At 37.6% G+C, this 24176-nt stretch overlaps 1 protein-coding gene across 8 annotated transcripts; it reads right to left on the bottom strand.

Moving 5' to 3' along the window:
• Positions 1–173: 173 nt before the first annotated feature.
• Positions 174–24176, bottom strand: ZNF507 (zinc finger protein 507). 8 transcript variants are annotated; one of them, XM_087740005.1, is made up of 8 exons: positions 23921–24176; positions 23187–23411; positions 17929–20060; positions 16654–16759; positions 10975–11089; positions 8539–8643; positions 4377–4511; positions 174–4242 (listed from the first exon to the last, which is right to left on the bottom strand). In XM_087740005.1, the coding sequence occupies exons 3-8, from the start codon at positions 20053–20055 to the stop codon at positions 3879–3881; spliced, it is 2952 nt and encodes a 983-aa protein (XP_087596131.1). In that variant the 5' UTR covers positions 20056–20060; positions 23187–23411; positions 23921–24176; the 3' UTR covers positions 174–3878. The 8 variants fall into 8 exon arrangements, with proteins under 8 accessions (XP_087596131.1, XP_087596135.1, XP_087596132.1 ...); XM_087740009.1 differs by having other exon boundaries at positions 23171–23411; positions 24025–24150; XM_087740006.1 differs by having other exon boundaries at positions 24025–24150.

The following is a 24176-nucleotide window of genomic DNA, read 5'->3' as shown; positions in this document are numbered from 1 at the left end:
ACAGTTACTTTTAGAAAACTTGTATTAACAGTATTAAAACTGTAATAACTTGACACAAGAGTGAGAAATGGCAGTAAAGTATTTCAAATACTTTCTCATGTAAACAGATTCCCATCACTCTAAACACTGGTTCAGTGTTTGAAATTTCCATATTCTTATTTCATACAGGTCAAATAAAAGTGACTAGAGTGTTTAACAAAAAAAGTTTATTACCAAAATACAATATTAAAGTCAATACGTGACAAACTCCTGTAAAGCAAAATAAATTATTCTAACATTGTACAGTATTTCAGAAGGTAGTTAAAGTAGTACTACAGACTTTGCTTCATAGTTCCAAACAGTCATCTATCAGGAACACAATCCTAGAGAGAGCTTAAGGCATGCAGCTTAATGTGCTGGATAATTTTATAAAATGAAAGTCATCCTATTTAATAAGATACAGTATCAGAATTAACTGCAGTCTTTACATGTCAGTTTTCTAAATTTTTTTATACTTTGGCTATAAAAGCAGTGCCATAGTGTTACAATACCTTTTCTTAAAAAAATACATGTACCCATGTCCATGAATATCAAATGCAAATGTAAATTTCTATTAAATATATCTTAACAAATGTTACTTTGAGCACCAACTGTACATTTTTAAAAATGATTAAATAAGTGCTTCTGAAAGAGGAAAATACAGTAACTCTGACTGAATCCCACTCTATTTTTCCAGGCCAAGCATAAATTGGAAAGATGAAATATGCACCTATTTATCAGTATAGTCTAGTATGAAGGAAGTTTTCTCTTTAGTAGAAGTATAGGCATTTAAAACAAAGCTGCAAGTTATAGTTCATATCACAGAATAAAATCTAATTTAAACAAACAGCAAGTGAATAGCTGATCATCTGATAGTGCTGTGACAGAAGATCTGAAAATATTTTAAAAGCTTAAAGAAAGGGGAAGACCGCAGCGTTGGTGACTTTGAAATGTGCTTAAAAACCCTTACATAACATGCAACCAAGCCAACCATACACTTTCTAAAGCAGATAACCTGAGGAATAATTTGCTTTCAGAAAAACTAGGTCTATAATTACTTCACATGCAGAACTTCTGATAAAGTCCATGGGAATTGTGAGTGGGTAACTAATGGCAAGCAGCATGGAGACAGTTAAAAAAAATGCATCTCTGTGCATACGGGAAAGAATTATTTGTTGGCGTTTGCTAGGATTGATAATGGTTTTTAGAGGGTTTTAGAGGGAACAAACTTCCTACTATTTTATAGGAACACACGGTCAAAAAGAAAAAAGCAACAAGATGGCATAGACGCATCCTGCTTAGTAATCCCATTATAATGATAATACTCAATGCTGCAAGTGTGGCTTGCACACACACCAAAATTGTTAATTTTGATTCAAGGTTACTTGCTTTTTAAGTCTTGGTTCACTGCCATCTCCTTCTTAGTTTATGAATGCAAGGTTTTCACCTTTTTATCTTTCACCAGCTGAGCAACTTTAAAATAATTATCCCTTTACACAGAAATAACAATATGGCAAAATATTGTTTCTGTGAATACTGACTTGTAGTTTAGCATTACTACGGATCTCTTTGTATCATTAATTTTTTCAACAAATGGGATATCTGAAGCAGAAAGTTGAGATGTATTCCAGATAATGTACTATTTTCACATGAATTCTATATTGAAGGTAAAATATTGGTGTCAATAAGACAGTATGAATATCCCATTAAAAGTTTACTATCTCTAATTGAATTTGAGATCATGTAAATAAATTATATTTTTCAAATGTAAAATCCATCTGTAGGAATATGAAAAATAATTTTTAACTGAAAATAATGTATACTTACTTCACATATGTATTTAAACATCTTAAATACCTGACACAAAAATGCTTTGACATATCCTGACCAATTTTTCAAGTAAAATGTGTACTTTCTGCTATCTATCTCATTTATAAAGGAAATAATAGATATTTAACCCAAAAAGAACAAGTCAAAATGAGGAAATCACTTGAAAACAAAAATCATCAAATGTACTTGGAATCTTAGTGCCTTTATCCTGGCCTTTAGATTTTGTGCTGCTTCATAAATTCGTAACAAGACTTGTTGTTTTCTTTTCCTGTTTGCCATTTCTAGTCAGCAATAGTGCAATAGACTGTACACTACATATGCCACCTTCTTAGATTTACAGTTGTAGCTTATTTCTGCTAGCAGAAATGTATAAATAGGAAGTAACCATAAAATACGATTTTTCTAAGAGTAAGTAATTTTTTAAGTAATGAGCTACTAAAAATCAGGTAACTGCATCCCCATGTCAGGAACTAGGCATGCTTCTGTGCGTCTGCCATTCATTAAAAGCAAAAATACATGCCCAAACGAGAAAGTTTAAATCTGGCTGCTAAAGGGCTCCTTTGGAAGTGCTACTACTTCACCTGATTGAAGCATATATTTCAAACAATTTAAGTAGCCAACTTTATAAATAACTTCAACAAAGTTGCCAGGTAATTAGCCAGTATAATAATATTCCAAACTGATACATAGGTGAATGTCTTCTACTGCAAACTGCTGTAACTGTAAAAAAAAAAAAAAGGCACTGTAATTTTAGAAGCTAAAGGCTTTAAAAGGGAGAGATTTCTATGTGTTTCTTAGAAAACAAAGTAATCCCTAATTCCCTTTATGAATCCATATTATATGCACTAGTAAAATTTATTCTACAAGTGACTGGAGACAGTTTTTGCTTAAAATACTGTTTGCCTTTTTTTTTTTAAAATATGATTTTCTACAGGAAGATTACTCTTATCTTTCACTGAATATTTCTACAGTTACAGCTCTGCCAGACAAATGGGAAATTTAGACAGCCAGTGGGATTTCAAAAAACTCCAAAGCATGTAGGCATTTCTCAAAGTCCCACTTTGTGCTCACCTACAGCTTTAGGAATCTACATAGGTTTAATCTACATCTCTTTGTGGCAATTGTTGTTAGTATCTTGTTCTCATTAAAAAACATTGCTCATACATACTGCAAAGTAATCACCACAAATTAAAAGTGACATAAGATAAGCTTTTTTTTTTTAAAAAAATAGTTCTGCTGAATGTGTCAAGAAAACCATTAAGAAACAGTAGGTCATTATTCTAAAGGAACTTTTACACACTATCAATTCAAAACATAGCAGTTTTTTAGTTAGGATCCAATCAGAAAAATAGATATTAGCAAAATGCTCTAGGCTCTTCAGCTCCTACTGCTCTAAATCAATAGAAAGGATAGCAGTCTTTGTTGAAGGACAACTTAGGAGTTTGTAAGGCCTTAAAAATAGACTGGAAGAAATGAAATGCCTATGCATGCATGCAAGCACACACATGCCCTCACCCACGTCCTTCTCCCTACCTTCCAGAATCCAGGCAGTGGGGCTTATGAGATCGTATTGTAAAATCTGTATTTGGTCTGTTGCCAGTTTCAAAAATGTAGGTAAAAAAGTTCTTTGCTGAAATACTTGGAAAACAACAAACAGGGAGGAAGAAAAAAGCTTCTCAATTGATACAAAGCTTTCATACCTTTGGGTTTCAACATACTGTACTAATTCATTATTACTGACTAGTACCTGACAGTAAAAGAAAAAAAACCCAACAATCCTACATTCTTGGCACCATAGAGAGAAATAACAGGTTCAAATGGATCGTTCTGTTCCCCACTCCTTATACTTATCTCTTAAATGATTCATCGATCCCTGGTTAAAATACTGAACTCCTACTGAAACAAGGACTCAGGATGTTCAAATCAAGTTTTGCTTGCAATTCTTCTCTTTAGCAAGTTTCTCAGGCAAAAATTAGCAAAGAAAGAAAATATTCACTCTAGGAAACCCTCTCCTTAACTTACTGCTTCACCTAGTTTGTGCTCTGAGTTGTGCCGTGGTCCTTATTTAGAATGATGTTTATGATTTCACCCTCATGTTCTTTCATATGATCCAGCAGATTTTCTTTGTTGGTAGACTCAAAACCACAAATGCAGCAGCAGAAGAGAAGAACACAATATTCTGTGCCAAGATGGGGTAGAGTGGAGTTCTTTTCTAAACTGCATGAGGTATTCATCAAGTTAGGTTTTTCATTTTCATCAGAACCTGAAATTTCATTCGTAGTCTGGTTAATAGACTCTGTAAAAGACACCAAGTTGTCTGAACTTCCTAGTATAGGTACTGTACTTTCATCTGTGCCTTCCAATAAGGTTTTGTCAGGAAGTTGTCCTTGAAACCTGAAATAATAATAAAAAACGAAAAAAATATCAAAAGGTACAGTTGTTGCTTTTTGACGGGAACTTTATTTTGGATCAGAGTTGGGTCCTTTGAAAATTCTAGATGATAGGGCTTGAAAGTAAATCAGACATACCTGCTGCTTTGTGAAATTGCATCATTAATAGCCTTGTTCACTTGTTCATAGTTATAATTTTGGTCACTTGCATGTTTCCACATGTGGGACTTCAGGGATGGAGGATGGCTACATACATATCCACAGAGAGAACACCTAGGAAAAAAAAAGTGGAGAAAGAAAAAGAGAAACATTTAGAAGTTAAATTTTATTAGTTTAGTAATAGATTAGTTCTTCCAAAAGGATGAGTAAACAGAGAGATACACAATTTCAAGAGGAAATGGCCTCAAGTTGCGCCAAGGGAGGTTTAGGTTGGATATTAGGAAAAATTTCTTCCCTGGAAGGGTTGTCAAGCACTGGACCAGACTGCCCAGGGAAGTGGTTGAGTCCCCATCCCTGGAGGTATTTAAAAGAAGGGTAGACGTGGTGCTTGAGGACATGGTTTAGTGGTGGACTTGGCAGTGTTAGGTTAATGGTTGGACTCGATCTTAAGGGTCTTTTCCAACCTAAACGATTCAATGATTCTATGTCAATTCTCTCCTCAGTCCCCCTTTTCAGTTTCATAACTAGGTCAAGCTAGTTTACCAAGTTTCATTTTGAAAGGTAAGACTATTTTTAGGGTCTGAGAATTTAAGTTTGCTTTTTCTGACTTCTTAAACAACTGAATTAAAATCTTATCTGTTTCGCCTGTTAAAACTGTTGAAATACTGCAAAAATGCAATAGTTATGATGACTGCAGAAACATGGAGTACATTGGTGTGGTATCTGGCAGGCTGGTAGTGAGCTCTCTTTGCCATTGGTCTGAACCAAGCAGAAGCTGTGTAATTAGCACTGATAATTTAAACTGAACTAATAAATCCTTTCCTGGTGTAGCATAGATCAGTTTATTTAAGTATCACAGAATTGTTGAAGTTGGAAGGGACCTCTTGAGATCACCTAGTCCAATCCACCTGCTCAAGCAGGTTCAGCTAGAGCAGGTTGCCGAGGACGGTGTCCAGTCAGATTTTGAATATATTCACAGGTCGAGATTCAGACAGGTGACAATTTGTCCATAGAGTGTTTCCATCGGCTCGGGCACCACAAGACTAAATTTTCTATTTCCCTATGAGACGCTGTCTTATACAGTAAAGAACAAAACCCTGAAGAATAAATCCTATTTACATAGAGATGTAGCGTATATTTATGGACACAAATAACCCAAGACTGATCAAATCCCACAGGACTTTCTTCATACATAAACACACAACAGAGGAGTTTTTTTACAAGTGTTTTCTAACATGATAGATTAGTCATCTCAGCATGAAGGAGATGAGTGATACTGCATGACATCACTCCAGAGCAGAAGACTACTCATGGTAAAGACGACATAGCTCCTTGTCTTTTGGACAAGGAAGCTACTTTGCTTAGCTACCCCTTAGACTTACTTTGGAAGTCTTCAGTTTCTCAAATCACACAGAAAAGACCAGGATCAATCAAAGGCAACCTCGTTCCAATAAACTGCAGCTAGGAATGCATCTTAGTCTATCTCATTCCTCAATGAGAGTAAAATGTTTTCTGCTCAAGCAGTGTGATCCCAGTATGTCACACTATGGTGAGTCTGTTAAAATGACCACTATACTAGGAAGTTTTTGTAAATTTTTAAGACCTTTTCAGAAATATAACCTGGAAACACAAGAAGGCCTACATAAAACCATGTTACATGCTACAATTCAGTAAAGTTTTACCACTTCTTTTAATGACAGTAGGATATAATCCTTAAATGCCTTGCAAATAATCATATACAGGAAACTATTTCTGCTCAGCAGAAGATTGTGGAGAACAGCAAAAATCTCACAAGTTAGGTGAAGGCATGGTACATTACCTTGCTTATGTAGCAAGATAATTCTGTCCTGCTGGGGAACAACAGGCATGTCCTTCCAGCTCACTTTATTACTTGATTTGGAATGTACTAGCCTATGTTTCTCTTTTCCTTCTAATTTGAAGCCTTATAAAGAAAATGGATGCTTTCAAATATAGGCAAGTTCACTCTCAGGTTGAAAATCTTAATATTTCTAATAAGGCTGTTACAAAATAATGGCATCATTAAAAATAGGATAAAAGGCAGACCTTATAGTTAATTTATAGATAAAATTAGGCCAAAATAATTTTTTGCAGAACACAAAGATCAACAAATAATCTTAATTCCATCCACATGTATTCCACTAGTCTTATTATATATATGATTTTTCTCTGCCACTAACACAGCTTGGTCAGTGGGTTGGTAACACAGCGAATGAAGCAACAGTTCAGTGTTTGTTTTTATCCCCTTTGAATTACAGTCTCATTGTTTGAAGTACATTAATTTACTCAGGTGATTTACTAATCAGATTTATGTTGCAGAGAACAATATCATAAGCCAAATGCTGTTGACTGCTTTAACATCAAAGACACAGAAACTCAACAGCTTTTAGCCTGATGCACTACACTTTATGATCGTATACTTAATGTATAGTTACAGTATATGCAAGACATTCCCAGAGAAATAAAATTATTTTACCATTGAGTTTAGTAGTAGAACCCTACTGGTTGACCTATGTTGAATTACTAAACTTTACTGTTCAAGTGTATCCTAAATTGATCTAGTGAGGAAACGATTATCTTGCAGCTTTTGATAAGACTATTTCCATGGGGATGCATGGGGACCAAAGTGTGGAGGTTTTCAGTAATCTCCTAGTAGTACTAAGAGCACTCAGCAATACTGTATGAAGTGTGACCACAGACCAAATAGAACTTAATGCTACTAGGAACGTTTTGGGGAAAAAATGAAGTGGAAGGACTTTGAAGTTGTAGAAGCAGATTTTCTTGAGAAGCAACCCTTATGTGAATGTGATTTATTTGGATTCTTCCTATTGCCTTTAAAGTCTTCCACTAAGAAATGTTCAGAATATACCTGATTTTCTTTCCTTTCCCAGCTTTTATTTTTTGTTGCAAGTTAGTAGTAAATGATTGCACATATTTGTGCCAACTTTCTCATATATATATATATATATATAAACCACATATATCTATAGACAAACTATAAAGGACACTCATCAATTAAACATAATGACTATTCATATTAATTCTTAACTAGGGCAGCGTGATCCCAATCTGGATTCTAACTAACACATATATGCAAAGGCTGTGCCTAGACTAGGATATTAAATGAAGCCTGAGAACATTCCTGGGTACCAGAATTTAACAATCTGTCCTGGGTTTGGCTGGGGTAGAGTTAATTTTCTTCCTAGTAGCTGGTACAGTGCTGTGTTTTGGATTTAGCATGAGAATAATGTGATATCACGCTGATGTTTTAGTTGTTGCTAAGCAGCGTTTACACTTAAGTCAAGGACTTTTCAACTTTCCGTACTCTGCCAGCGAGGAGGTGCACAAGAAGCTGGGAGGGAGCATAGCCAGAACAGCTGACCCAAACTGGCCAAAGGGCTATTCCATACCATATGACGTCATTCTCAGTAGGGGGAGTTGGCTGGGGACAGGCTGGGCATCAGTCGGTGGGTGCTGAGCGGCTGCATCACTTGTTTTTCCTGGGTTTTGTTTCCTTCTCTCTCTCTCTCTCTCTCATTGTTTTCCTTTTCATTATTACTATTATTATTATCATCATCATTATTATATTTCAATTATTAAACCGTTCTTGTCTCAACCCATGAGCTTTATCTTACTTTTGCTCTTCAGATTCTCTCCCCTAGTCCAGAGGGGTGGGGAGGGGAGCGAGCGGCCATGTGGTGCTTGGTTGCCAAGTGGGGTTAAACCATGACACAATCTATAATGTTTAATGTTAGAAGTGTCCCTGGCATGGTTTTGGCACATGCATTCTCCCATACAGTTCCATGCATGCTTTGGTAATTAACAGGGTCCAGAAACTACTTGCAATAGGCAGTTTATATGCAACCACCCCATTCTGGAAAGAAAAAGCTGAATACTGTACCAGAGGGAGGTCATGGACATGTTTAATTAGCCAGCGTAAACATCACCTGGGAATGCCACATCGAATCTCTTTCTCTCTCAAAAAAAAAACCAAACCAAAAAGTCACTGGAACAAAGAATGAATCTAGGAGGGAAAATAACAGGATCTGAAGTCTGCTTTGTATCTTCACATAACAAAATCACTACTATCACAGCTTTTTGCCAAATTAGAACTGTTACATACTTGTACTGTTCCATTAGCTGCACTGCCTGATGCTCCTGGGGGTGGCGCCTCATATGGCATTTCAAGCTATTCATATTTGTGGTGGCGAAGTCACATACTCGACATCTAAAGAGACAACAACAAGTAAACTAATCTGACAATTAACTGCTAACACTATTCCAGAAATAAAAATCTATAAGAAAGCAAAGGTATCTGGAAAGACTACAGTTAAAGACTAACAATATTTACAGAAGTCCAAGTGATGACATTAACTTTCAATTTTTGGACTGTGAGAATCTTTTGCAGCCCAAAAAAGCCTCTACCTTTGAGCAAGAATCATAAGGCATATGGACGATGTTCCTTCCTGACATCTGTCTTGTGCACCTCTACTGAAGTTGGTAAGCACCATGAAGTATAAGGGAGATGTAGATGCAAGGTGCTTGGCTATGTTATGCGAAGGCAAAATATGACCATAAGAGCTATAAGGGACATAGTCTATTTAGAAGTGAGTCTTGTTCCTCAAGAACATGTGTTCTACTTAAAGGAACAGCCATGTTTCTCATGACATTTTAAAAGCCAAACTATCTATTTAGTAATAAAACGTCTACGTTTCAGAGCATTATATCTGAAAGAGAAGTTTATTTAGATTCAAGTGCCCTAAGACAAGTGTGTCACATCATGGTGTCTAAATTATTATTTTTTTACTTCTGTCACAAATTCTTCGTATAAAAACAATATATAAACCAGTCTGGATCTAGATTTAGATCCCTGGATTTAGATTATCACACAAAATACTATGCTATTCACAAATATCAATATACTACCACACAAGCTTCCTGTATACAACATATTGAAACGGAAGCCATCAAGCTCAGCTAAAACTCTCTGTATTTATCAGGACTTCAGTTGTTTCTTGTTTTGAAATGGCAAAATGTCCAATATTTACTAAGTCTGGTCTATAGTGTGAAACAGTTTGAGACTGCAGGATACTTAACTTGAGATTACTCACTTTATTTTTGAAAGGACTTAATTGTGCAGTATTAAAATCCAGAAGCTATCAAATCTACAAAAATGTATCATTGGAGGCTACACAGTTTAATTTCCAGCAATTTTTGTCAAACAAATAATAAATTATATTTACAGTTATAAAAATGGCAGCAATATAGTAGGTTGCTATCTGATACTATGAAAGGCTTGAGGAATACATGTTTCAGAAGGAGAAATACCATAAATACTGGATCTTCATGGTTTTTAGGCTGCGGCTTAAGTATCCTACCAGGTCTGCAGATTTGTCTAAGGGGTTTATGAAAAAATAATAAGAAAAGCAAGCCAAATCAGTAGGCTTAAATTTAGTACGCAGCAGTCTATATCACCAATGGAAAATTTTCAAGGGTTCCTAAATCAAACAGGCTGGCTAACACCAATTCAGAAAACTACCACATACAAGCCACTCTACAGTATCTGCTTTCCAACCCCACTAACAAACAAATAATGGCAACAGGGAAGATTCTGAGGAGAAAAAAAAAAATCTATTTGTATTCCACATTTGCTCTCTGAGCAAACATCTTGCAAATTTTTGCTAGTGTTCTGGGATATCATTATAATGCACAAATCAAAATACAACACGTCTTCCGGGTTTGTTTATCCAAAAGAGAAAGTCCTTGGCTGAGCTCAGCATTTCAAGGTGTTGAGTTTCCAGAATTTGTATTAAAAAGATAGAAGTATATTAGCTCAAAAATTCTATTAACTCGGATCTATTTTCTAGCCACTAGAGAGGGACAGAGATCCACAATGAATGAGCATAGATTGAATTTGCAGGAATTTATGCAGCAACCAACAGAAAAATGCATGATTTATTTTTCTGCTGGGGACCTGAACTATAGTATTACAGGTGATTTTAGATATCAAAGTTTCGATATAAATCCATATAACATCCTTGTAGAAAAGTTATAAATTCTGATCCTAAGTGAGTGTGTTAATATTGTTTGAAACCTGTGAAAAAGATGAGGGGATTGGCAACAAGACAAAGGGCAGAATTTTGCCACACTCTGTAGAAGCCAGTGTGCAAAGTAGCAATATGACAATGGAGAACACTTTGCAATATAGCAAATCCGAAATGAACTTGAAGTGTGGAAGGAGTTCAAGAAATATATTATTACTATTCGCCAAAGTTCAATATTACAATGTTATTATTTCCCTTTCCACATCTGAATGCTTTAAACTGAAAACATGCAGTAGTCTGCTATAGCAAAAGAAGCATCCTGGAAAAGTTAGCAAATCTTAATTACACAGCATGAGTCGACCAGCAAGTGTGGCTTCTTCAAATCTGCAGTAAAATTATGTAACTGAAATTCTTTAACAATATCTTCAAAATTGCATGAGCAATTAAGTAACCTTTTTAGTTAAAACAAGTAAACCAGGCAAGTGGCATTCGCCAGCAATAACTGAGACACTTACCTATATGGCTTATCGGAGTTATGAATTCGTCTGTGATTTCGGACACCAACGTAAGTGGTGCTTGTGTAGTCACATACATCACATCTATACAGTTTCTGAACTGAAGACTTATTTCCTATATGAAACAAAATCCATTATTTTAGGGAGTTGCATTCAGCATTGTAAGGAGTTCTTAGATGATAATTTCAGCACAATTGAATTACGAAACATGAATAGACATTTTAAAGTAATACTTTTAAATATCTATAAATATTTAATACTTTTAAAGTATCTGGAGCAAACTGGCAATGGACACAAAGATAATAAAGGTATAGTTTATTTACCATGCTGTTCTGCATTCGCCCTACCATTTACTGGAATTATTAAAATTTTAGGAAAACACATTCTTTCTCTCTACGCGGACACTTCTCTTCTTCCTGCAGCTGGGTTAAAATCCTGTGTTACAGCAAAAGGTGACAAAATGTGGGAACTGCTGAACCCGGCAGTTTCACTGCTTTGCAGAATGGATCAAATCAAGGGAAAAGATGGGCATTGAGAAAGGACAAGTTTTAAACTGGCGAACATACAAAAGAAAAGCAAAAGGTCTCCCTGAAGCATCTAAATCCTCTTTATCATCCACATACACTCACACTTGCAGAAGGATCTGAGATGATTAAAAAAAATAGATATTGACCAGATGTGTTAAGAAATAATTTGGAACTTCTCCAAATTACTAAAAAGCAGTTGTAACAAAAATCATTTTTTCTTTCCAGAATGAAAGAGACTCTTGAAAAATTAATGGTTGCAGAGACAAGGGCTAATGACTAATTTAACATAGGAAAATGTGTGCCTGCAAGCACACAGTTTGAATATTTTTGAGATGTCAGTGTGTAGACTTAAACAGCCCTATCCCTGCTCCCTCACTGAATAATGGAACTGATTTGGGTTAAAATATTAACATTCGGGAAGAGGGATGGTATTTTTTATGCAGGTCATTTTCCCATTCCAGCCTATTGTGCAGCCTTCACGCACTCCCCAAATGAGGGAACAGCAGAAACATGAAAGAACACCAATGCTGGAGCTGTTTAAATCAGCACTACTGCCAAAAGAAACATCGAACTAAAATCAAAGGGTTTTCTTTCTGCATCTAACCTCTTCACTAGCCTAAGTAATTCTACTTCTTTTTTTTCCCCTAAGTGCAAGTAAGGTGCTCAAGTTCATTTTGTCTTTACACCAAATTCTTATTAGCTGGCTGAACGGTCAAGCCACTGCTCTCAGTTACGTACATGGGCTTTGAAGAAACTCCGATAAAGATCCTTAGAGGATTTCTCTGGTGGGTAAAGATCATTACTAAAGTACACCCCCAAACCAAAATAAATATAAGATTCAATAAATAATGTGTGGGAGACAAAGTAAAGCTCAAATCTTGCAAGAACAGAATTCAGAAACTCTTCATACTCATATGAAGCACATCTCCAGAACAAACAAATCATTACTTTGTGTTGTGAAGGGGTTTACTACTAGTAGGATACACCAGAAGATCCTAAGCGGAACAGAAAAGGGTGTATTAGCTGGATGTTTTTTAGTAGATATTGCCTTAAGAACTCTGATAATATCAGCAGGTGATCCGCTTCCCAGGCTGCCCAGCTCCTCCCCAAACCAAAAATAACTCCCCTCCCTGAAAAATGTAAGTTCTGATTTCCCACATGGGATCACTCTATTCTGAATCCTGAAGAATTTTGTTGAAGGCTTGTCAGGGTCAAGAGCCCTGAAAGTCCACGTCACACTGAGAGGAGGGTCTGTCCGCCACTGTTCCAACTTGCAGTTTGAAAAGACAGACAAGCTTGAAATTTGAAATAAGTGACTGTCCAAAAAGATGGAAAGTAGACTTTTTAGACACGTCTCTGCTTAAGTCCAAATACCACGAACTTCTCTCCAGTTTGGAGTAATAAAAACTGACCAAACCCCCCTCCTTTATCACCTCCTGAATTTCAATTCCTTTTAGCTAAAAGGGAGAGAGGAGAGGAATGAGACAAGCAGATTGAACTCAGGAGGAACTGTAGAGTTTATTGTGAAAACAGAAGTTCCGTCCCTGAGTCCAAAATATTGAACAGATTTTGTAACGATAATTTTGTTCTTGAGTTTCTTCTTGATGATGCTGGACTCCAATAACCCAGGCTGAATCTTTTCATTATCAAAGCAACAATTAAGAATCTTTATGTTAAAACTCTTTAAGGAGACACTGCAGAATAAACCAGTAGAACGAGTCATCCAAAATGGAAGTTCAACTTTTCACTTTGATTTTTTTTTTCCATAGGTGGGCACTGAATTATGTCAAGAAAAGTTTTAGATATATTATTCTGAGAGATACAGTCACACAGCTAACTTAAACAGTAATGGAAAATTACCACTAATTAAACTTTAACTCCTAAATCCAGCACTTTTGGTTCAAGATGCAAAGTAATTAGGCAGGGCTGATAATCCCAGAGGGTTATTCTGAAGAATATATAGTATGTCATATAAAATAAAATAGCAATCTGAATACAAAGACAGTCTGAAATAAAATTTGAATAATTCTGTGTATCAAGATAACAGAAAAAAATATTTTATATTTTCTACTTTAAAACATGACACAGTGCCCACTCTTCTAGCTTTCTTATAAAAAATAATATGGAATATATAACATGCACTCTTTGCAAGTCAAACTTAAAGCAAAATATATCAGAATTTTTCCTACAATATGCTCATATAGTAAAATTTATTAGTTTTTTTTAATGTAAGTTATCAAAACCATCTTAATTATATACCGGGAGACTTTGGAATTTGTATTTCTACAATTATACTTTTATGAATGCACATTTATGTAGAAGACCTCAAATGAATACGAAGACACTTACTGGGCTGCAGATCTATGGGAAAGCAGGGATTGTGTGAAAGTTAAGCTATTGCATGCTCTACTTGAATGGGTTTTCCATCTTAAATTCTGCAGCTTTAGAATAAACTGCTTCCAAATGTATTTTCTGTTATGAATTTGGTATTTTATTGGGCAGGCAGCTTAAAACAAACAGTATCTAATGACATTTTTAAAGCATTATGCAAACATATTATCCATTGCATAGTTATAAGTGGCTAACCACCCAGTAGCGCACACTTAGGAGCACTTATTTATACCAATCACTACTTTATATTTATTCCTTCAACAAAATGCACATAAATTATAATACATCATATAATCTCTCACTGTTGCAAAGTAGCAGTTGTGTCCCCCTCCCCCTCCCACTGGCTTATTTCTTGTGGGTTTGGGGCCTTTTTTGCTTTCTGGATGGAGGGTATCAGGTCTCTTAAAAGCGAACATGGAAACGACAGATCTTTGTTCTAGCAGCAGTAACAGGTGCTCCTGTAATGCTGCTTATTACCCTATTCCTTCATTATTAGACATTTACAATCCGATCATATCCAGTGTCATAATGCTCCCTTTTAATTTATTGTACAACCATGATGAATAAAGAGACTTTTAGGACCAACTATTTCATAAACAAGATATGAAACTGTTCCAGCTCAGGCATCTTTCACACGAGCAGATGCTTTGCCATAAACTTCTTTGTTTTGTGTCGCTTTATAGGGATGACATCTGTTTGACAAGAGATTGCTGTACTGCAGTGGTGTTGCAATTTGATTATAAATTGGTTCTGAAATAATGTAAGCATTCCACAGTATGAGTTAATAAAAGTTTAAAAGTAGAACTGTTTTCATTCAAGCCACATTACTAAATTTCATGTGGGGCAAACAATTAATTAAAGTGCATGGCGGTAACACTTTTATAAGACAATAATGAGCAAAAAATATTTAAAAAAAATCTCTAAAGTAATTAAATTGAAAGCAGGCAGTTTTCTCGAACAGGAGCTCCTCTTTCATGGAAGTTAAGTTACAAGATCAGGATATAAACTCTAAAACCACCTGATTAAAACATACTATTTTCAAAAGCAGATAGGCATCTTGTTTTTCAGTTACCTTAACAGGACTTTAGCTCAAAAGGTACAGTATTGCCCAAAATCTGACATGTTTCAGGCGTTGCAAGGTAGTTATTCCTGTACCATGACATTTTAAAAAATCCTGGTTTAAAACAAACAAAACGGCGTCAGAAGTAATAGTCCAAGCTGTGCTCATAGATATTTCTAGCCAGCTAAACTAACAATGTTTTCTTTCCTATCACTTCCATTAAAACATTTATGCTATTTCTTCTGAAGAAAAAACCCCCACTACCTAATGGGGAACGTTCCCACTACCAGCAGACCCTCCCTAGCCTTTTTCCTGTCTCCCCCCGACTTCAGATGGCTCTCTCGGGCTTAGGTCTTAGGGATGTACTAAGCACTACAGATCAATTTCCTGAATTGAAATGCCTTCTGCGTTGATGAGAGCAAAAAGGAGTTGGGAAGAGTCATTTTACCTGAGGCTGATAAGGTAATTAACTTTTAAGTTTCTAACTTGTATACTGAGAGCCAGAAAAAGAGGCAGCGTGATGTAAGACAACAGAAGTCAAGAGTTAAGGATCTCAGTTTATTCTGACATGTACCGTGTTGCTTTGGACAACTCATTAATGGTTCAAGCCATCCACCCTGGCTCATGCTGGTTGGTACCTTTTTTCACAAGTAGCTGCATTAATTTCAATGAGTACTTTCACACTCACTGGTCAGCTGTAGAAGTGAGAGTAGAACCCAGATATTTCAACCGCAATCTAAGTACTATTATAGTGCACATTTTGCTATCTAAACAAACAAGAGGCCACAGTTAGGACAAAAAAGAGCTATGTGCACAAAATGGAAATACTTCAGCCCACAGTTGTTCAGAGGTAATATAATTACTAGTATTTTTCCACAGTGCTCTAGAATTGCAAAATACTAATAATTACAGTGTTGCCTTCAGAATAAAAATGCTGTAAGTATTTTCAGTAACTTTAACTCACCAGAGAAGATGCTGCATTCAAAGACTTTAAGACCACATTTTCTCCTAAACTTCAAAATTTGGCTATTTTTTCCTGTTTCACTACTTTAACACACCAAGGGTTTGGGTTTTTGTTGTTGTTGTTATTAAAACAAACACTATTAAATTATAAGCAGATACACAGTTAAACAAACATTTAGAAAATGTATACCTACTGTTACCCTGGCAACTATTACAGATACAGGTTGCATTTTTAGAATGCCTTACGTTTCCCTCTCTAGGGCTAAAACAAATGACTCATTTTGGACATTACCATAATTAAACAGAAATTTCTAAACACAGAAAGGACATTATTGTATGTATATCCTGACAGCAAAGTACATTACTACAGTAAGTTTAAAAAAAGGCTTTCTTTTGTTTACTGTAGGTGATTTGGAAAATACCGTAGCTGCTGAAGGAAGGAAAAAAAGATTTTTTTCTTAAAAATTCGGAGTAATACTCCATATCAGTTGTTTTTAATAAGAAGAAATACAAGGTCTAATTACAGGGGCCAAAAATGTGTTACCTACCAATAATGTCAGTAAGGTATCTCAAAACTGACTGTGGTAAGTTTTGCACACTGAAAAGAACATACATATAAGGTTACGAACAGGCATGAAGACATTTCAGCAAGAACGAGATCTTAAAACCAGTTTTATACAAACAGAAGTAATGTTATGAGTGACTTTTTGTAATTTCAGGCGTAAATATAAACAGTACCTTCTCTTTCATCTACTTCGTTGGAAACTATTAGTTTGTTAGATGTAGCTGTTGAAAAGATATCTGGAAGACTGTGTTGTTCTCTTTCATGATTTCGCAGTTGGCTCTGAAAAAACAATTTCCCACATTTAAATAGACACTACAAACGTACACTAGTCACTTCAAATATTGCAATAATTTGTGACATCATTACTCAAGTTTTAATGACAACTGTTATAAAATGTATGTTAACATATATACAGATTATCCCTCAGGTAATTTTACTAGAAACAAAACAAAGTAAATAACATTAATTAATAACGTAAAGGATTGATGAGAGTGACTGAGAGGATTATATAATTTGTGTTCATTTAGAAAATTAATTTCCTTCTTCCTCCATTCCCATAGACAAGTGGCAAACAGTTCTTCCTCCAGAATCATTATACTCCAAAAGCAATATTAAATTAGAGGTTAGAGGGTGGCTTGTGTGAAAATTGACTCAGTTTTCGTATAGCCTAGTGACTTAAGAATATGTTATTCCTGTTTCTACTTGCTTGGGGAGGAGAGGGGAGAGAGAACCTTTTACTACCTTACCCGTACATTTTTTCAAACTAGGACCAAACAATGGTAAATATGGGAAAATTTACAATACCAGTGCCTACAGTTTCAGTTGTACAGCTAGATACTGATGCTATCTATTCTATATTCCTGAGTACTGAACTGAGTACATAGGAACACATTCACCAGCACTAATACTTGAAATAAGGATTATATAAATGGCAGAAGTACATTATTCTGTTCTGCTGTGTAATCTTTCAGATCTAAGTTCTACAGAACATCCAGCCCAACACAACAACAGAGGAAAAAAGAAAAGAGTTTCTGCTTCAAAGTGTCTCATGTTACCCCCAAATGCCACGATTACTTTTGCACACACTCACAACTAGCGGGCACATTTGAGCATTCCGTTAAAGTTTCAACTATTAAATTCTCTGATGCTTCTATTTCTTCCTATAGTTGCTACATGTGGGCAGAAAAACAACATATTAATACATCCATAAGATGGTTCTCAGGAAAATAACTTATGTGAGGAAGCAAGTTTACTTCAGTGGGTAAGGCAGAATAATTATAGCTGAATTATATATTCAGAAAGTGCTGCTGGCAGTAATCCCCAATTGTAATGACAAAGAAGCCAGGGTGTCAGACTGAATTAAGTTAGAAAGAGGGATCACGAGTTATTAAAAAAGTAGCAAAATAGGTTATTTAGCTATTATAGACAGGCACAGGAAAGAACTTTACCTTATAATGAAAGGATTCTTCACATTGCTTGCACTGGTACATTCTTGTTTTGCAGTGGTTGATCATGTGGCTCTCTAAATCCTTACTATTGTCAGCAATGTGTTCACAGATAGGACACTGGTATGGCTGCCTCTGACGATGGACTCTCAAGTGTTGTTTTATGTAGCCCTTATTACCACTGCTATAATGGCAGAGGCGACAGCGGTAGGGTCGATCTACATTAGGTATATATTCTACTAGGTTACTTCCAGGAATATTTGCATCATTTGCACTTTGGCATTGTGCGTTGTCTTGTAATTCTTTCAAAATGTCATCATCAGAAGCATTCTGATCTGTCCTCTCCTTCAGTTTTTCAATGACAGTGAGCAGTGACATACTGATGCCCATTTTAATTGGTGCTTCCGATAACTCTGGCCTTTCTTTCTGTATCTCAACTATTGCACATTCATTTTGGTTTAAGCCACTAAACTCTTCTGAAGGATTCTTAACTGAGGATACCACTTTAGAATGAGCCACACATGGGCCATCAGCTTCTCCCTGCCCTGCACCTGCATCCACCGCATCTTCTCCAGTCAGAGTCCTGAAGCTAGACCTTGTTAGTTCTGCAGCTCTGATAGGCATTGTAACAAGAGCTTCTGCAGCTAATGAGTGTAGGCGCAAAGACTCTGAATTTGTCCTTCTTCGTGCAGGAGGCACATTTTCATCAGTTGTTACGTTTTTATTAGAGCTTAATTCATTATCTTTCTTCTCGGTATTATTCCATCCTATTATCACTTCTTGAATTTCATCCGAACGATAAACTTCACCAGGTTCTTCACAACTAACATGGGACTCCTCAGAGATTAATTTTTTTTCTGTTTCAATGTCAGTGTTCATCAAGAAAGGCTTTTGTAAGACACTTTCTTCAGCACCTGGCAAACGCTCTACTATTACATTAACATGACCCTTTTTATTTGGACTACAATTGATGATTTTCTGTGCTGATGAAAGTAGGCTATCAGTTACCATATTATCCTGTTCTGTATCTGATACAGTCTCCTCTAAAACCTCTGTAGCAGGAGAATGCACTAGAGACTGATTTAACATCTCTTCCTCTTTTAAATTTGTTCCTACTGGCAATTTACATGACAGTTGCTCAGAATTGCAAATCTGAAGTTGAAGAGAAGGTTCACTATGGATATCAAGTTCATTGTTTTCCAAAGAAAGAACAACTGTATCCATGCTATGAGGTGTGTGAGTTACAACTGTCTCTGACAAGCTGGTAGTTTCATTTTCTTCCTCAAAGATAGGATAGGAGCAATCGACCTCGCCCGCATGTTTCCAAGCATGCGTTTTCAACATTCTTTGCTGACCACAGGTGTACCGACAAATTAAACACCGGTACATGCCATACTGCTCGTAAGTATACCATTTTCTCCTACCCATTTCAGGCACATGAGTAGACTGATTTATATCTTTACATTCCAGATTTCCTGTCTGATCAGTCCCTGATTTGATACTTCCTTCCACTGGCCCTTGCAAAAATGAACTAGCGACATTTACGCATTGCTGCACTTTTGTCTGGATGCTCTTTTTATCATCATTCTCATGGTAATTTTGGAAGTGGGATTCAAGTTCTTCTTGGCTTTTGGAAGCAAAATGACATTCTGAGCACATTAATATCACTTCATTTTTCTGCCCATGTTGTTTTATATGTTCTTGTAGTGTTAAGAGAGAAGGTGATAGAAACTTACATAGACTGCACTGGTAGCACGTCACCTTTTTTTTGCTTTGTGGAAGACATTCAGTCACAAAATAACCTGCTTGTAACTCTTCAGTCTTTTTAGTAGCAATAACAGATAGCTCAATCGTTTTAGCTGGGATTTCACAAAGATCGTCTGCATCAAAGGGCTGTGCAGAAGCATTAGGATGGGAACGTTTTTTCCCTATTAAAAGGCATCTTTGTGACTTCTCACTTTCAACTATTTTGCTTAGTTTCTGGATAACATGGATTAGTGGATCAGTTTTACATTTTCTCTGATCTTCACTGTTCTGCAGTGTTGGGCCAATGACTGTTTCAGAAATCAGCACAGCTTCCTGTTCCCCAATATTTGGCATCAATAGTGCAACGCTGCTTCCTTCTTCCATAATACCTAGGAGAAAGGGTTTTATAAAAAAATTAAAATTTATACATGCAGAACAATAAAAATACAACCCAGTACTATTCAGATTTCTCCCTCTCCTAAATATGGAAGCCTAATGCCACTGACTTAATAAAAACTTTCAGGATGGCTATATAAATAGCCAAAGATTTTGAGGACATTTAGTGGACAGCGTAGATGCTATTCAATACAGCTGGACAGAACAATTCCAAGAGAGCCTATCACTGCCTGCCTCCAAGTTGTACAAGGGCAGGATAAATATTTTTCAAGTATAGGCTGATTAGCATTGTTACAGCTGTTGTCTTTTTCTTTACAAGGACTACGCATTTGAATACTAGACACTTAAATATACCGATCAATAGTAACTGGCATATTTATGTTTAAAAGCCACGATATGACATGAGAATGTATTCCTAACATACTTACTCTGATACACTGATGTCTCCTAAAGCAAACAACAATTTGCAAGAACACAATTTACAAAAATAAGCATTTTTTTTCCTTGAAATGTTAGGAAAAGAAAGTAGTTCTGGTATTTACTTGCATCAGTCATTTCGCTATGACTGTACGAAAGATCATTCAAATGTCAAATCATACTTCTTATTATAAATGTAATTTTCTAGAAAAGCTACTAATTGTAGCTTTTTCTACAATTCCTTAATTGTGCGGAAAATCAATAGGTACTAAAATTATGAAGAGTAATTGTTTTCTGTTTTGAGGGGAAGCTAAAGGCAATAACTATTTCCACGTACACTTCCTTTAAACATTTCTAACCATAAACCACAGTGTTGTGGTTTAACCCCAGCCAGCAACTAAGCACCACACAGCCCCTCGCTCACTCCCCTCTGGTGGGATGGGAGAGAGAATCGAAAGGGTAAAAATGAGAAAATTCCTGGGTTGAGATAAAGACAGTTTAATAGGTAAAGCAAAAGTTGTGCATGCAAGCAAAGCAAAGCAAGGAATTCATTCACTGCTTCCCCTCGGCAGACAGGTGTTCAGCCATCTCCAGGAGCGCAGGGCTCCATCACGCATGACAGCTACTTGTGAGGACAAACGCCATCACCCCGAACATCCCCCGCTTCCTCCTTCTTCCCCTAGCTGTATGTGCTGAGCATGACATCATATGGTGTGGGATGTCCCTTTGGTCAGTTGGGGTCAGCTGTCCCAGCTGTGTCCCCTCCCAGCTTCTTGTGCACCCCCAGCCTCCTCGGTGGGGTGGGTGAGAAGCAGAAAAGGCCTTGACTCTCTGTAAGCACTGCTCAGCAATAACTAAAACATCGCTGGATTATCAATACTGTTTCCAGCACAAATCCAAAACATAGCCCCATACTGGCTACTGTGATGAAAATTAACTCTATCCCAGCCAAAACGAGCACATTCTAACAACATCAGTGTGTTATGAACATTATTCTCATCCTAAATCCAAAATACCGTACTATACCATCTACTAGGAAGAAAATTAACTCTATCCCAGCCAAAACCAGCACACACAGGCAACAATGTGGTACTGTTGGAGGTTAAATTAGAAGCCAATATGTATAAATTTACATGAAAACATACTTTGTGATGTGGGCAAAGCTGTGGGGTAAGGGGTGGAGGAGCCAGACAGAAAGACTTATAGTGGAATTTAATCCTGAAAAAATGTCTAAAAATAACCTATTCAAGTTCCACTATATATACACACATATATTTTATACACAATATATATTTCTATGTACTATATATAAAATTTAGAACATAAAGAGATGCCAGATATTTCTTTTATCAGTCATCCTTGAAAACTTATCCCAGGTTCTTTCATGTGGATTCCCTCCTCCCCCCCCCCCCCCCCCGAAACATACACAGGCCAAGCCAGAACTTCCAGAACTGGTCCTAAAGAGTCATGAAATCCACTCTTTTCTGCTTATGGCTTTAGTATACAGCATTATAATGAGCAGACATATGAGAATGGGTTCTGTGGTGCCCCTTTCCCACTACAGAAAAATTCTGGGCAGAACTATTCAAGTTACCTTTATTTGCCATTCAACTTACAATTCGGGAACTATCAGTATAAGCAATGTTAATATCGTTCACACTTCATATGCTCATGTAAAATATTTCAAGTTGAAAATGCAGCAATATTTGTCAATTCTGAATCATTAAGAAAGACAAGACTACTCTCTACAGTGTTACTATTTTTCAGTGTTAATTTGAAAAATATTTACTTGGTAGTGGCTAAAATCTACATTAAAATTGAAAAATTAATAAAATAATAACTAATTAAATAAATAAATAAAGCCATAGGGCAACTGGATCCATGATAACTAGAAAACTAAGCAACTTAAGGCCTTACGCCTTTAGCTGGATCTTTGTAAGCAGATTAAAAATTATCAATACTGCACTGCAATCGTAGATAAATTGTAGGAGATAGAAATTAAAAAATAAATATATTTGAAACAAACAAGGGTCATTTTACATAAGTGTATACCAAATAGCCTGCTTATTTAATTCAAGTTCAGTATCATCCTATTAACAGGAATCAATGTGCGTATCCACAGAGTTACTACTAAACTGAAACATCCAAGTATTTTACTTTTTTAATATAAAACAGTAGATGTCTTCATGTGCATTTTCTGCTTCAATTTCTATTATCTGCTTGGTGCAGTATATTGAATGACTAACTCTTGTCTATGTGGCCAGGAAAAATTTTATCCATTTCACATATCTCCAATTATATATTAACTTAAAAAAAGTTTAAGGTTATTATTTGAAAACCATTCTATTTAGTTGTACAAAAATACCTTGTTGTTTGTTTCATACTGGCTGTAATACGTTTAAAAACCGTTATGAAAAGTAAACAAATGCGCTTTTCCCCCTGAAAGCAGATTTAACATTACATGAAGTGCTCAAAGGAATAATGTCTACTTGAAATATTTTCAATTTGAGAATGAGTTAAATAAAATTATAAGCACATGGTGCTACTCTAAATTATACTCGGTACTTTTAAAACTTTGTAAGTAATGCTAAATAGGCAAATATTTTCCCTTTCACTAAGAACAAAGATGATTCAATCTCCCATGGCATAAAACTTCAGTCTGGCAAATTGCTCTGCCAGCACGTACCCTTTGCACAACGCACCCGGTAATTAAAATACGGGGTCTGGGGATGACAAAGGGGCCCGAAGGGGAAGATCCAGACCAGAGGAAAGCGCCTCTGCGCTGGAGCTGCCGGTTCCACTTGTGTCAAACACCCGCTCGAGAGCCCGGCAGAGACAGGGTGAAATGCCTCCAGGACTAGAAAAAGCCAACCACCGCTTTGCACAACCGCCGCACTCGAGAGGCCGGACTGATCACACCGCGGCTCCTGCGGGCAGGGAAACTTCATCAGCGGGAGCTCTTTGCTGCCAACTGCCGCCCCCGGACAGCGGAGCCCCTGCCCCGGGACTGCGGCTCGGGGACGTCTGGCCGCGGATCCGCGACACCCTCCTGCGGGACCCCCCTGCCCCTCCGCGCCCTCGGCCGGCCGCCCCCGCACCTGCCGCCACTCCCCGGGCGGCCCCCGCTTTATATCGCGCAGGTGCCGCCGGCGCGGCCCTCAAGCAGCGGGCCCGGCGCCCCAGGGCGGGCGAGGAGCGGCGCCTGCCGCTCCGGCGGCCTGAGCCGCGGGGAGCTGGCCCGCCGGGGAGGCGATGCGGTGAGGTGAGGAGGGGAGGAGAGGAAGGCGGCCGCGGCCTGGGCCCGGCCCGGGGAAGGCACCGCCGGGAGCCGCAGCCGCCCGCGGCTCCGCACATGGGCTGCGGCGCGCCGCGCCGCCCCGCGGCCGGCCGGCCTGACTGCCTGCCCGCCCGCCCGGCGCCGCGCCTTGCGCCCTACCTGCCGGCCGCCGGCGCTGCCCGCTCGCCCCGGCGGCGGCGAGGGCCCGCCCCGCTCGGTACCTGGGCTTTAATGAAGGGAGAAAAGAAAAATTTTTTCCTCACCCCCGGCCACCGCTTCAAGATGGCGACGATGGGGACCGTATCACGTGACCGGCGGGTCCGGGTCAGGTGACCGGCGGGTGGACGCTGCCGCCGCGCCGCCGCCGCCTCCTCGCCGTTGCCACGGAGACGAGCGCGGGCCCAGCCGCGGCCGC

This window comes from Nipponia nippon, unplaced genomic scaffold, assembly GCF_047370975.1.
Source record: "Nipponia nippon isolate SJK-2023a ecotype South Korea unplaced genomic scaffold, ASM4737097v1 scaffold_7, whole genome shotgun sequence".
NCBI classification, from domain to species: Eukaryota; Metazoa; Chordata; class Aves; order Pelecaniformes; family Threskiornithidae; genus Nipponia; species Nipponia nippon.
Note: the sequence above shows the minus strand (reverse complement) of the source record. Positions and strands in the feature narration are given on the sequence as shown.